General features: G+C 46.6%; 1 protein-coding gene across 1 annotated transcript in view; it reads left to right on the top strand.

Moving 5' to 3' along the window:
- The window catches only part of SHISAL2A (shisa like 2A), a 62,531-nt gene extending 56,254 nt beyond the window's left edge, over positions 1-6,277 (top strand). The window contains exon 3 of the mRNA XM_083157928.1: positions 5,281-6,277. Coding sequence (XP_083014054.1) covers positions 5,281-5,465 — 185 coding nt within the window. The 3' untranslated portion in view covers positions 5,466-6,277. The remainder of the gene's footprint in view (positions 1-5,280) is intronic.
- Positions 6,278-13,161: the final 6,884 nt, after the last annotated feature.

The raw sequence follows: 13,161 nt of genomic DNA, 5'->3' as shown, positions 1-13,161 counted from the left end.
GTGATTTGCGGGAGGGGGGGTCGCGGGGGGGGGGGTGTGTGTGGGTGCTGCGAATCGTGGGAGGGGGGGACGCGGGGGGTTGCAGTGAATCGTGGGAGGGTGAGTCGCGGGGGCGGGGGGTTTGCCGCAATGACAGGAGGGGGGGTCAGGGGGGGAATCGCGGTAGGGGGGGTCGCGGGGGGTGGGGGATACCGCAAACCACGGGAGGGGGGGCCTGGGGGGTTGGCGCAAATCGTGGGAGGGGGGGTCGCGGGGTGGGGCCGCAAATCGCGGGAGTCGCCGCAAATTGCGGGGGGTGTGCTGCGAATCGCGGGAGGGGGGTCGCCGGGGGGGTGCCGCGAATCCCCACAAGAAAAAATCAACATAGAAAGGTCAACACATGTTAATGTTGACATAAGTGTGGCACTTCATTGGTGTCCATGTCGACACATGAGAATGAATATGAAAACATTGAAAAAGTGAAAAATAAATCTTCAAAAACTCATGTCAACCTTTTTCATTGTCGACCATAGCCATGTCAGTGTTTTACATGTGCCATTTAATCGTGGGGTTGCTGTGAATGGAGGGGGGAGGTGCATACCTCCCAACATGCAACATGACCCTCTTCAGGAGGGACACATTGCTCTGTTTCTGGACTTTCTTCTTAATTTATGGATTACCATCACCTGTGCTTAAACACCTTTCTTATCAATTACCCTGTTTAAAATGACAGGTGATGACAATCATAAATTAAGATGGAAGTCCACAAACAGAGCATTCTGTCCCTCCTGGAGAGGGTCATGTTGGGAGGTATGGAGGTGTGGGGCGCTCACCTGGTGTGTCTGGTGTGTAGCTGTGTCTTTGCTGTGTAACATGGGCCTTTATTCTGATCGGTGCGGATATTCCCGAATTCTTACGGTGCGGTCCGCACGCCACGCTGTGCTGCCGCGTGCGGCCATCGTCCGTAGAAACGCCCACGTGTCCTCCGCATTCGGACGGACTCACTCTTTAAGAACAGGGCGTGTTTACGGACGACATACAAACCATGCGTGTGCGGGGGAAACACTCCGATTCTGCACGGTATTACAGAGTATGCACGGGAATCCCGCATCCAAACGGATGGCAAGCGGTGCTACCGCACGGAAGCGTTGTATTTACGCAAAACTACTCACTATTATGTCTATTCTGCAATACATCACATGACCCACTTATTCAATTACCTATCCTCATAAAAAAATGTTTATTTGGAATTGGAATCAATTAGATGCCAATATATCCTTACAACCATGCCTAACACATGCATTGCACACATTAACCCTTACAGCAATTGAAGCAGCAATGGTTTCAATTAAAGCACTGACAAGCGTCCTATTAGTGAGTAATGAGTAAAGGAGTCGATTGTATTGGGTTCAGGTGTTAATGCTTGTAGTCATTAGGCGTTCCGTTCGCCTACCGCAAGACCGAGTGGTTTCCGCAAAGCAATACTTGACTTATGGACACCGCACATTTCTATCGGTTTTGGTCGCGTGCATTCGGAGTGCTATCCGAATGCACGCCCCCCAACATAAGTGTACTCCCCCGTGTCCGCCCATGTTTCCTCCCAGTTTTTCCCACTTTGAAACTACGCCCATGTCTCATTCCGCATGACGCCCATAATACGCCCATATTTCCAGACTGATTGCGGTGCACAGTTTTGTACGGGACTTGCCCGAACAGGTACGGAGTCAATGCGTGGCACATGCGCGTTGCGTTCTCCACGCATGCGCAGACGCCGTAAAGACGCTATCCGAAAGTATGCGGAAAAGTACGCATCAAACAGAATAAGGGCCATGGAGAGGCAGAGGGTGTCTGGCACTGTCTGTGGGCTCACTGGGCTCAAGCTGGTTCTCTGCCATGTGAGTCAGTCATGTGAGTCAGAGGCTCCACCCAGCGATTACATACATACAGTAGATGATAGATTACATACATACAGTAGATGATAGATTACATACATACAGTAGATGATAGATATATACATACAGTAGATGATAGATTAAATACATACAGTAGATGATAGATATATACATACAGTAGATGATAGATGAATACATACAGTAGATAATAGATTACATAGATTAGATGATAGATTACATACAGTACATACAGTAGATGATAGATTACATACATACAGTAGATGATAGATGAATACATACAGTAGATAACCACAAGCTTCTCTGATGCCAGGGCGGGTACTGGCAGCCGTCGGAACTGGTTGGGGGTCGGAATTGACGGGTCCCATATTATCCTATGGGGAAAAAACGTTACAGGTTTGCCAGGCTATATCTCCGGTTCCCAGGGGGCTAGAGACACGAGGCTGTGCTCTTTGGAAAGCCCTGGTCCTCAGCTACAAAATGAATGACAGGGGGGCACGTGCCCGGGTGCCCCCCCACCCTGAATCCGCCACTGTATACATACAGTAGATGATAGATTACATACATACAGTAGATGAAAGATTAGGTACTTGTTTCCTAGAACGGCCACAACGATTTAGATCGTTGTGGTCGTAAGATAAAAAATCGGATCGGTCGCATCGCATGCGATTTGGTCGCATACGATGCGACCGATCCGATCTGCCGATTTTTCACCCGATTTTTTTTTTTTTTACACCAGATTTGTTTAAATTGCCCCCCCAAATGTTAATAAGTGTGCTAGACCCCACGATAGACGTGAACCCGAAGCGTGGCGAGCGCAGCGAGCCCGCGAGGGGCGGCGGTGCGCGTCCTCCGACCTTTTCATTCCCCTACTATCCACTAGGGCGTGGAGTGAGAATATAATAGTGTGGCGAGCGCAGCGAGCCACCGAGCCCGAAGCGTGGCGAGCGCAGCGAGCCCCGCGAGGGGACGCGTCTCACTTCACAGGTATACGCGTCCCCTCGCGGGGCTCGCTGCGCTCGCCACGCTTCGGGCTCGGTGGCTCGCTGCGCTCGCCACACTATTATATTCTCACTCCACGCCCTAGTGGATAGTAGGGGAATGAAAAGGTCGGAGGACGCGCACCGCCGCCCCTCGCGGGCTCGCTGCGCTCGCCACGCTTCGGGTTCACGTCTATCGTGGGGTCATGGCGGGCACATAAAAAATGTGAAATGGGTCATATTGGCCCATTTCACCTTTTTTATCATTTTTCCCTATGTGAGATGGACTTAATCAAGTCCATCTCATCTTGTGCCATTATAATGGCACAAGACCGACCGATTTCAATGTTAAAAGATTTTTTAACATTGAAGTCTATGGAAAAATCGGGTCAATCGGTCGGTCGCATCGCGGCCGATTTTAATTGGTCGCGACCGACCGATTGACCCGATTTCTGTCAATCAAAGTGAAAAAATTGTAAAAAATCGGCCACATCGTGAGGATTGTGTCCCTTAATTAAGAGCCACGATCACTCACGATTGTGGCCGTTCTAGGAAACAAGTACCAAAGATTACATACAGTAGATGATAGATTACATACATACAGTAGATGATAGATTACATACAGTAGATGATAGATACATACATACAGTAGATAATAGATTACATTCATACAGTAGATAATAGATTACATATATATAGTAGATGATATATGATGAATACATACAGTAGATTACATTCATACAGTAGATAATAGATTACATTCATACAGTAGATAATAGATTACATACATACAGTAGATGATAGATTACATACAGTAGATGATAGATTACATACATACAGTAGATAATAGTTTACATACATATAGTAGATGATAGATTACATACAGTAGATAATAGATTACATACAGTAGATAATAGATTACATTCATACAGTAGATAATAGATTACATACATACAGTAGTTGATAGATTACATACAGTAGATGATAGATTACATACATACAGTAGATAATAGATTACATATATATAGTAGATGATAGATGATGAATACATACAGTAGATGATAGATTACATACAGTAGATGATAGATTACATACATACAGTAGATAATAGATTACATATATATAGTAGATGATAGATGATGAATACATACAGTAGATAATAGATTACATACATACAGTAGATAATAGATTACATATATATAGTAGATGATAGATGATGAATACATACAGTAGATAATAGATTACATTCATACAGTAGATAATAGATTACATATATATAGTAGATGATAGATGATGAATACATACAGTAGATGATAGATTACATACATATAGTAGATGATAGATTACATACAGTAGATGATAGATTACATACAGTAGATGATAGATTACATACATACAGTAGATGATAGATTACATACAGTATATGATAGATTACATACAGTAGATAATAGATTACATTCATACAGTAGATAATAGATTACATATATAAAGTAGATGATAGATGATGAATACATACAGTAGATTACATTCATACAGTAGATAATAGATTACATACATATAGTAGATGATATATGATGAATACATACAGTAGATTACATACATACAGTAGACATTGCCGACCTGATGAGATGAACCCTTGCTGTATAGTGAAGACAAGGAAGTGCACAGATATCTGTAGGGCCCTCCGACCTTTATGTCTGTAAACTTGTTAGCAGGGCCCTCCGACCTCTATGTCTACCTCTAAGGTTTCGAGTAGGCCCCCGACCTCTATGTCTGTAAGTTTGCAAGCAGGACCCTCCGACCTCTTTACCTGTAAGCTTGTGAGCAGGGCCCTCTAATCTCTATGTCTGTAAGCTTGTGAGCAGGACCCTCCAACCCTTATGTCTGTTAGTTTGTGAGTAGGGCCCTCCGACCTCTGTGTCTGTCAGCGTGTGAGTAGGGCCCTCCGACCTCTGTGTCTGTCAGCTTGTGAGCAGGGCCCTCCAGCCCTTATGTCTGTAAGCTTGTGAGCAGGGCCCTCCAACCCTTATGTCTGTAAGCTTGCAAACAGGGCCCTCCGACCTCTACATCTGTAAGCTTGTGAGCAGGGCCCTCCAACCCTTATGTCTGTAAGCTTGTGAGCAGGGCCCTCCGACCATTATGTCTGTAAGTTTGTGAGTAGGGCCCTCCGACCTCTGTGTCTGTCAGCTTGTGAGTAGGGCCCTCCGACCCCTATGTCTGTAAGCTTGTGAGCAGGGCCCTCCGACCCCTATGTCTGTAAGCTTGGGAGCAGGTCCCCCGACATCTATGCCGTCTGTTACTCCCCATTTTCTGTTATCACTGTTTCCTATTGGAATCTTCTGGACTATATAAGAATCTGGAAATGAATATAGGAACTACTGTAATATTCTATCTGCATTTCTGTCTTTCAGGCCTAGAGCAGAACTCGCAGGAAGATCTCAGTAATTCCAGCCACGTAACGGCCCCCAACGGATTCAAGCGCCATTTCCTGAGTCATAAGCTGGATTGTGATAATCAGCCGCAGGACCCCGACAGACTGTTCCAGAGATGTTTCCTTGCCACCGTGACAACTATCAATGTACAGGGGCCATCCTGAGAGACCCATGCCATGTATGGGGCTATCTCCTGGGGTCACAGAGTGAGACCTGTACTAGGAGACAGCGACACTGTTCAGCGACTGTTCTGCCGACACTGCGCTCGGACTGTTCTGCCGACACTACGCTCAGACTGTTCTGCCGACACTGCGCTCAGACTGTTCTGCCAACACTGCGCTCTGACTGTTCTGCCGACACTGTGCTGACTATTCTGCTGACACTGCGCTCTGACTGTTCTGCAGCAGCTGCTGACACTGCGCTCAGACTGTTCTGCCGACACTGCGCTCAGACTGTTCTGCAGCAGCTGCCGACACTGTGCTCAGACTGTTCTGCGGACACTGTGCTGACTGTTCTGCCAGGTCCATATGTAATGTCATCCTATGCGTGTATGGCAAGGAGCCCCACGCTCTGTCTCCGGGTAATGAAACGTTCCAATAAGAGGGAGATGCTGAGATGTAATCACTGTGGGGAAATCCTGGTGTCAGATCCATATCACATCAATATTCATGTACAGATGCAGCAGGCACCGCTGACAGTAATGGGTATATAGGGACATACAGCGTTCAGATGTGATATAAACGATATTCTCTAATGAACCTTCTACTATCGTCCTCATCAATATTCACTTTATTAGCTTCCAATTTACACAAAGAGAAGAAGAAGATACATTGTATTGGGTTCTAGCTGTGTGAGCCTCATGGTATATGTCAGCGCTATAATTCCCTATAGAGTCTGAGGTTATATAAATAAATTAAACACATGCTGCCCTTTACTAACACATTCTGCCATTCACTAACACATTCTGCCATTCACTAACAGATTCTGCCATTCACTAACACATTCTGCCATTCACTAACACATGCTGCCATTCACTAACACATTCTGCCATTCACTAACACATTCTGCCATTCACTAACACATGCTGCCATTCACTAACAAATTCTGCCATTCACTAACACATGCTGCCATTCACTAACACATTCTGCCATTCACTAACACATGCTGCAATTCACTAACACATGCTGCCATTCACTAACACATTCTGCCATTCACTAACACATTCTGCCATTCACTAACACATTCTGCCATTCACTAACAAATTCTGCCATTCACTAACACATGCTGCCATTCACTAACACATTTTGCCATTCACTAACACATTCTGCCATTCACTAACACATTCTACCATTCACTAACACATTCTGCCATTCACTAACACATGCAGCCATTCACTAACAAATTCTGCCATTCACTAACACATGCTGCCATTCACTAACACATTCTGCCATTCACTAACACATTCTGCCATTCACTAACACATTCTGCCAATCACTAACACATTCTGCCATTCACTAACACATTCTGCCATTCACTAACACATTCTGCCATTCACTAACAAATTCTGCCATTCACTAACACATGCTGCCATTCACTAACACATTCTGCCATTCACTAACACATTCTGCCATTCACTAACACATTCTGCCATTCAATAATACATGCAACCATTCACTAACACATGCAACCATTCACTAACACATGCAACCATTCACTAACACATTCTGCCATTCACTAACACATGCTGCCATTTACTAACACATTCTGCCATTCACTAACACATTCTGCCATTCACTAACACATTCTGCCATTCACTAACACATTCTGCCATTCACTAACACATGCAGCCATTCACTAACAAATTCTGCCATTCACTAACACATGCTGCCATTCACTAACACATTCTGCCATTCACTAACACATTGGGGGACATTTACCAAAATGGATTCGTAGAAAAAAGGTGTATTCGTAGGGAGAAATACACCTTTTTTTTACGAATTTGTATTTTCGGGATTTACAATCCCAAAAATACAACAATTCGTAGTCCTAAAGATGAAACATTCGTATTTGTAGTTACAAATACGAATGTCTACACCATCGATAGAATACGACAGAAATCACCATTCAAAGAATGGTGGTTTCTGATTTACTAAGCAGCCGTACTGATAATACGGCTGCTTAGTGGTGTAAAACACCCACGCAAATACGACAGGAAAATAGAACACCATTTTCATGTCGTATTTGCGTTTTAGCCTGCACGGATCAGTCAGATCCGTGCAGGCTACAGTGTAAAAAAATAGAAAAATTAAATAAATAAAAAAAAAAACGGCGTGGGGTCCCCCCCACAGCCGAAACCAGCACCAGGCTGACAGAGCCTGGAGCCGGTAATTAAAAATCAGGGAACCCGACAAATAGGGGTTCCCCGATTTTTAACAACCAGCCCCAGGCTCCTGCTCTGGGGCTGGTTCCCAAAATACGGGGGACAAAATGACTAGGGGTCCCCCGTATTTTAAGAACCAGCCCCAGGCAAAACCAGCCAGCAGGCTAATGCCACAGCCGGGGGGAGACTTTTTATGCAAGTCCCCCCGGCCAAAGCATTAACACTACCGACCAGTCAGCCTGGCCAGGGGCCCTGGGGGAGTGGGGACCCCCCCAATAAAGGGGTCCCCCCCCTCCAGGACTTACCTGACCAGGCTGAAGCCTGGTGCTGTCCTCGATGCCCCTGGGCGGTGGGCATCGAGCTGATGGTATGGTGTAAAAAATAGAATAAAAACCATTGTCTTTTACTGGTGAACTATGAGTCCCAGCAAGCCTCCCCCGCAAGCTGGGACTTGGAGAACCACAAGTCCCAGCCTGCGGGGCATTAAAGGGCCCGCTGGGTCTTGTAGTGCCACAGTAAAAGAAAGAGTTAAATAAACACACTGACACACGTGAAAAATAAAAGTTTAATACATACATAACACATACATACTGATACTTACCTTTCTTGATCCCGTAGGTAGCCCTGGTCCTGATGTCCTGTGTCGTCCATGTCGGCTGTCTGCGTCGTCCTCCAGGTCCATGTCGACGGTCCGTGTCGTCCTCCAGGTCCATGGCGGGGTCCGGGTCCGAAGAAATCCATGTTGGAGCTGTGGAAGGAAATCCTACTCACCTGTTCCTGCGCTGAAGAAGTCTTCTCTTGATCCGACGTAGTCCAGGTAATCTTCATGCTGTCGCCGGTCCCCGCTGTCTCCGCTGTCTCTGCATCGCGCTGAGGAGAGATGCTGAAGTTTCATATTCGGCGCCTCTCCTCAGACTGAATTCTATTGGCCGCCTAGCGGGCCAATCAGGAGCCGAGAAAGTCGGCTCCTGATTGGCCCGCTAGGCGGCCAATAGAATTCAGTCTGAGGAGAGGCGCCGAATATGAAACTTCAGCATCTCTCCTCAGCGCGATGCAGAGACAGCGGAGACAGCGGGGACCGGCGACAGCATGAAGATTACCTGGACTACGTCGGATCAAGAGAAGACTTCTTCAGCGCAGGAACAGGTGAGTAGGATTTCCTTCCACAGCTCCAACATGGATTTCTTCGGACCCGGACCCCGCCATGGACCTGGAGGACGACACGGACCGTCGACATGGACCTGGAGGACGACGCAGACAGCCGACATGGACGACACAGGACATCAGGACCAGGGCTACCTACGGGATCAAGAAAGGTAAGTATCAGTATGTATGTGTTATGTATGTATTAAACTTTTATTTTTCACGTGTGTCAGTGTGTTTATTTAACTCTTTCTTTTACTGTGGCACTACAAGACCCAGCGGGCCCTTTAATGCCCCGCAGGCTGGGACTTGTGGTTCTCCAAGTCCCAGCTTGCGGGGGAGGCTTGCTGGGACTCATAGTTCACCAGTAAAAGACAATGGTTTTTATTCTATTTTTTACACCATACCATCAGCTCGATGCCCACCGCCCAGGGGCATCGAGGACAGCACCAGGCTTCAGCCTGGTCAGGTAAGTCCTGGAGGGGGGGGGACCCCTTTATTGGGGGGGTCCCCACTCCCCCAGGGCCCCTGGCCAGGCTGACTGGTCGGTAGTGTTAATGCTTTGGCCGGGGGGACTTGCATAAAAAGTCTCCCCCCGGCTGTGGCATTAGCCTGCTGGCTGGTTTTGCCTGGGGCTGGTTCTTAAAATACGGGGGACCCCTAGTCATTTTGTCCCCCGTATTTTGGGAACCAGCCCCAGAGCAGGAGCCTGGGGCTGGTTGTTAAAAATCGGGGAACCCCTATTTGTCGGGTTCCCTGATTTTTAATTACCGGCTCCAGGCTCTGTCAGCCTGGTGCTGGTTTCGGCTGTGGGGGGGACCCCACGCCGGTTTTTTTTTTATTTATTTATTTTTCTATTTTTTTTTACACATTGCAGCCTGCACGGATCTGACTGATCCGTGCAGACTGCTAGAAATAATTCGTATTAGCGGCCGTATATACGGCCGCTAATACGAATTCCTACGACATCGGTGGGTTACAAAGCAGTCGTATATGACTGCTTTGTAACTGATCCTCCGGAACACGACTTTGCATACGACTTAAACAGTCGTATGCAGTCGTAGGGAAAATACCAATACGAAAAACTAGGTTTTTCATATTGGTAAATTTCCCCCATTCTGCCATTCACTAACACATTCTGCCATTCACTAACACATTCTGCCATTCACTAACAAATTCTGCCATTCACTAACACATGCTGCCATTCACTAACACATTCTGCCATTCACTAACACATTCTGCCATTCAATAATACATGCAACCATTCACTAACACATGCAACCATTCACTAACACATGCAACCATTCACTAACACATTCTGCCATTCACTAACACATGCTGCCATTTACTAACACATTCTGCCATTCACTAACACATTCTGCCATTCACTAACACATTCTGCCATTCACTAACACATTCTGCCATTCACTAACACATGCAGCCATTCACTAACAAATTCTGCCATTCACTAACACATGCTGCCATTCACTAACACATTCTGCCATTCACTAACACATTCTGCCATTCACTAACACATTCTGCCATTCAATAATACATGCAACCATTCACTAACACATGCAACCATTCACTAACACATGCAACCATTCACTAACACATTCTGCCATTCACTAACACATGCTGCCATTTACTAACACATTCTGCCATTCACTAACACATTCTGCCATTCACTAACACATTCTGCCATTCACTAACACATTCTGCCAATCACTAACACATTCTGCCATTCACTAACACATTCTGCCATTCACTAACACATTCTGCCATTCACTAACACATTCTGCCATTCACTAACACATTCTGCCATTCAATAATACATGCAACCATTCACTAACACATGCAACCATTCACTAACACATGCAACCATTCACTAACACATGCTGCCATTCACTAACACATGCAGCCATTCACTAACAAATTCTGCCATTCACTAACACATGCTGCCATTCACTAACACATTCTGCCATTCACTAACACATTCTGCCATTCACTAACACATTCTGCCATTCAATAATACATGCAACCATTCACTAACACATGCAACCATTCACTAACACATGCAACCATTCACTAACACATGCTGCCATTCACTAACACATGCTGCCATTCACTAACACATTCTGCCATTAACTAACACATGCTGCCATTTACTAACACATTCTGCCATTCACTAACACATGCTGCCATTTACTAACACATGCTGCCATTCACTAACATATGCTGCCATTTACTAACACATTCAGCCATTTACTAACACATTCTGCCATTCACTAACACATGAAAAACAGGGGCCACCCTAAGGTGGTCAGATGGGCACTGACTCGGAGGGGGAAATTTACTAAAGGAAATTTGTAAAAAAATAGGTGTATTTGTGTCCAGAAATACACTTATTTTTGACATTTACTATCCCGAAAATACGGCAATTCGTATTCATATTGATGTGATATTAATGCGAATACGAATTGCCGTATTTTCGGGATAGTAAGGGGGACATTTACCAAAATGGATTCGTAGAAAAAAGGTGTATTCGTAGGGAGAAATACACCTTTTTTTTACGAATTTGTATTTTCGGGATTTACAATCCCAAAAATACAACAATTCGTAGTCCTAAAGATGGAACATTCGTATTTGTAGTTACAAATACGAATGTCTACACCATCGATAGAATACGACAGAAATCACCATTCAAAGAATGGTGGTTTCTGATTTACTAAGCAGCCGTACTGATAATACGGCTGCTTAGTGGTGTAAAACACCCACGCAAATACGACAGGAAAATAGAACACCATTTTCATGTCGTATTTGCATTTTAGCCTGCACGGATCAGTCAGATCCGTGCAGGCTACAGTGTAAAAAAATAGAAAAATTAAATAAATAAAAAAAAAAACGGCGTGGGGTCCCCCCCACAGCCGAAACCAGCACCAGGCTGACGGAGCCTGGAGCCGGTAATTAAAAATCAGGGAACCCGACAAATAGGGGTTCCCCGATTTTTAACAACCAGCCCCAGGCTCCTGCTCTGGGGCTGGTTCCCAAAATACGAGGGACAAAATGACTAGGGGTCCCCCGTATTTTAAGAACCAGCCCCAGGCAAAACCAGCCAGCAGGCTAATGCCACAGCCGGGGGGAGACTTTTTATGCAAGTCCCCCCGGCCAAAGCATTAACACTACCGACCAGTCAGCCTGGCCAGGGGCCCTGGGGGAGTGGGGACCCCCCCAATAAAGGGGTCCCCCCCCTCCAGGACTTACCTGACCAGGCTGAAGCCTGGTGCTGTCCTCGATGCCCCTGGGCGGTGGGCATCGAGCTGATAGTTGTGTAAAAAATAGAAGAAACCATTGTTTTTTACTGTGGCACTACAAGTGCCAGCAAGCCTCCCCAGCAAGCTGGGACTTGGAGAACCACAAGTCCCAGCCTGCTGGGCATTAAAGGGCCCGCTGGGTCTTGTAGTGCCACAGTAAAAAAAATTGTTAAATAAAACACACTGACACACATTTTAAATAAAAGTTTAATACATACAAAACACACATACTGATACTTACCTAGCTTGATCCCGTTGGTAGGTCGCTGGCTCCGGTGTCGGCGGCTCCGTGTCGGCGGCTCCGTTGTCGGCGGCTCCGTGTCGGCGGCTCCGGGGTCGTCGGCGTCCTGTCCGAAGATAATCCATGTTGGACCTGTGGAAGGAAATCCTACTCACCCAGGTCCTGCATGGATGGTCTTCGTTCTTCATCCGTCGACATCCAGGTCTTCTGACAGCTGCTGGCGACTTCCAGCAGCTGTCGGCATCTTCCGCGACGCTCCCCGGCTTTCAGAGCCGGAGAGAGAACCTTCCTGGTCGGCGTCTGGGCTCAGAATGAATTCTGGCCAATCAGGAGCCGCCTAGCCGCCTAGCGGCCAATCAGGAAAGACCTTTCCTGATTGGCCGCTAGGCGGCTAGGCGGCTCCTGATTGGCCAGAATTCATTCTGAGCCCAGACGCCGACCAGGAAGGTTCTCTCTCCGGCTCTGAAAGCCGGGGAGCGTCGCGGAAGATGCCGACAGCTGCTGGAAGTCGCCAGCAGCTGTCAGAAGACCGGGATGTCGACGGATGAAGAACGAAGACCATCCATGCAGGACCTGGGTGAGTAGGATTTCCTTCCACAGGTCCAACATGGATTATCTTCGGACAGGACGCCGCCGACCCCGGAGCCGCCGACACGGAGCCGCCGACAACGGAGCCGCCGACACGGAGCCGCCGACACCGGAGCCAGCGACCTACCAACGGGATCAAGCTAGGTAAGTATCAGTATGTGTGTTTTGTATGTATTAAACTTTTATTTAAAATG

This window comes from Crinia signifera, chromosome 8, assembly GCF_055691185.1.
Source record: "Crinia signifera chromosome 8, ASM5569118v1, whole genome shotgun sequence".
Taxonomy (NCBI): domain Eukaryota; kingdom Metazoa; phylum Chordata; class Amphibia; order Anura; family Myobatrachidae; genus Crinia; species Crinia signifera.
This window is presented reverse-complemented; position numbering and strand designations above follow the sequence as displayed.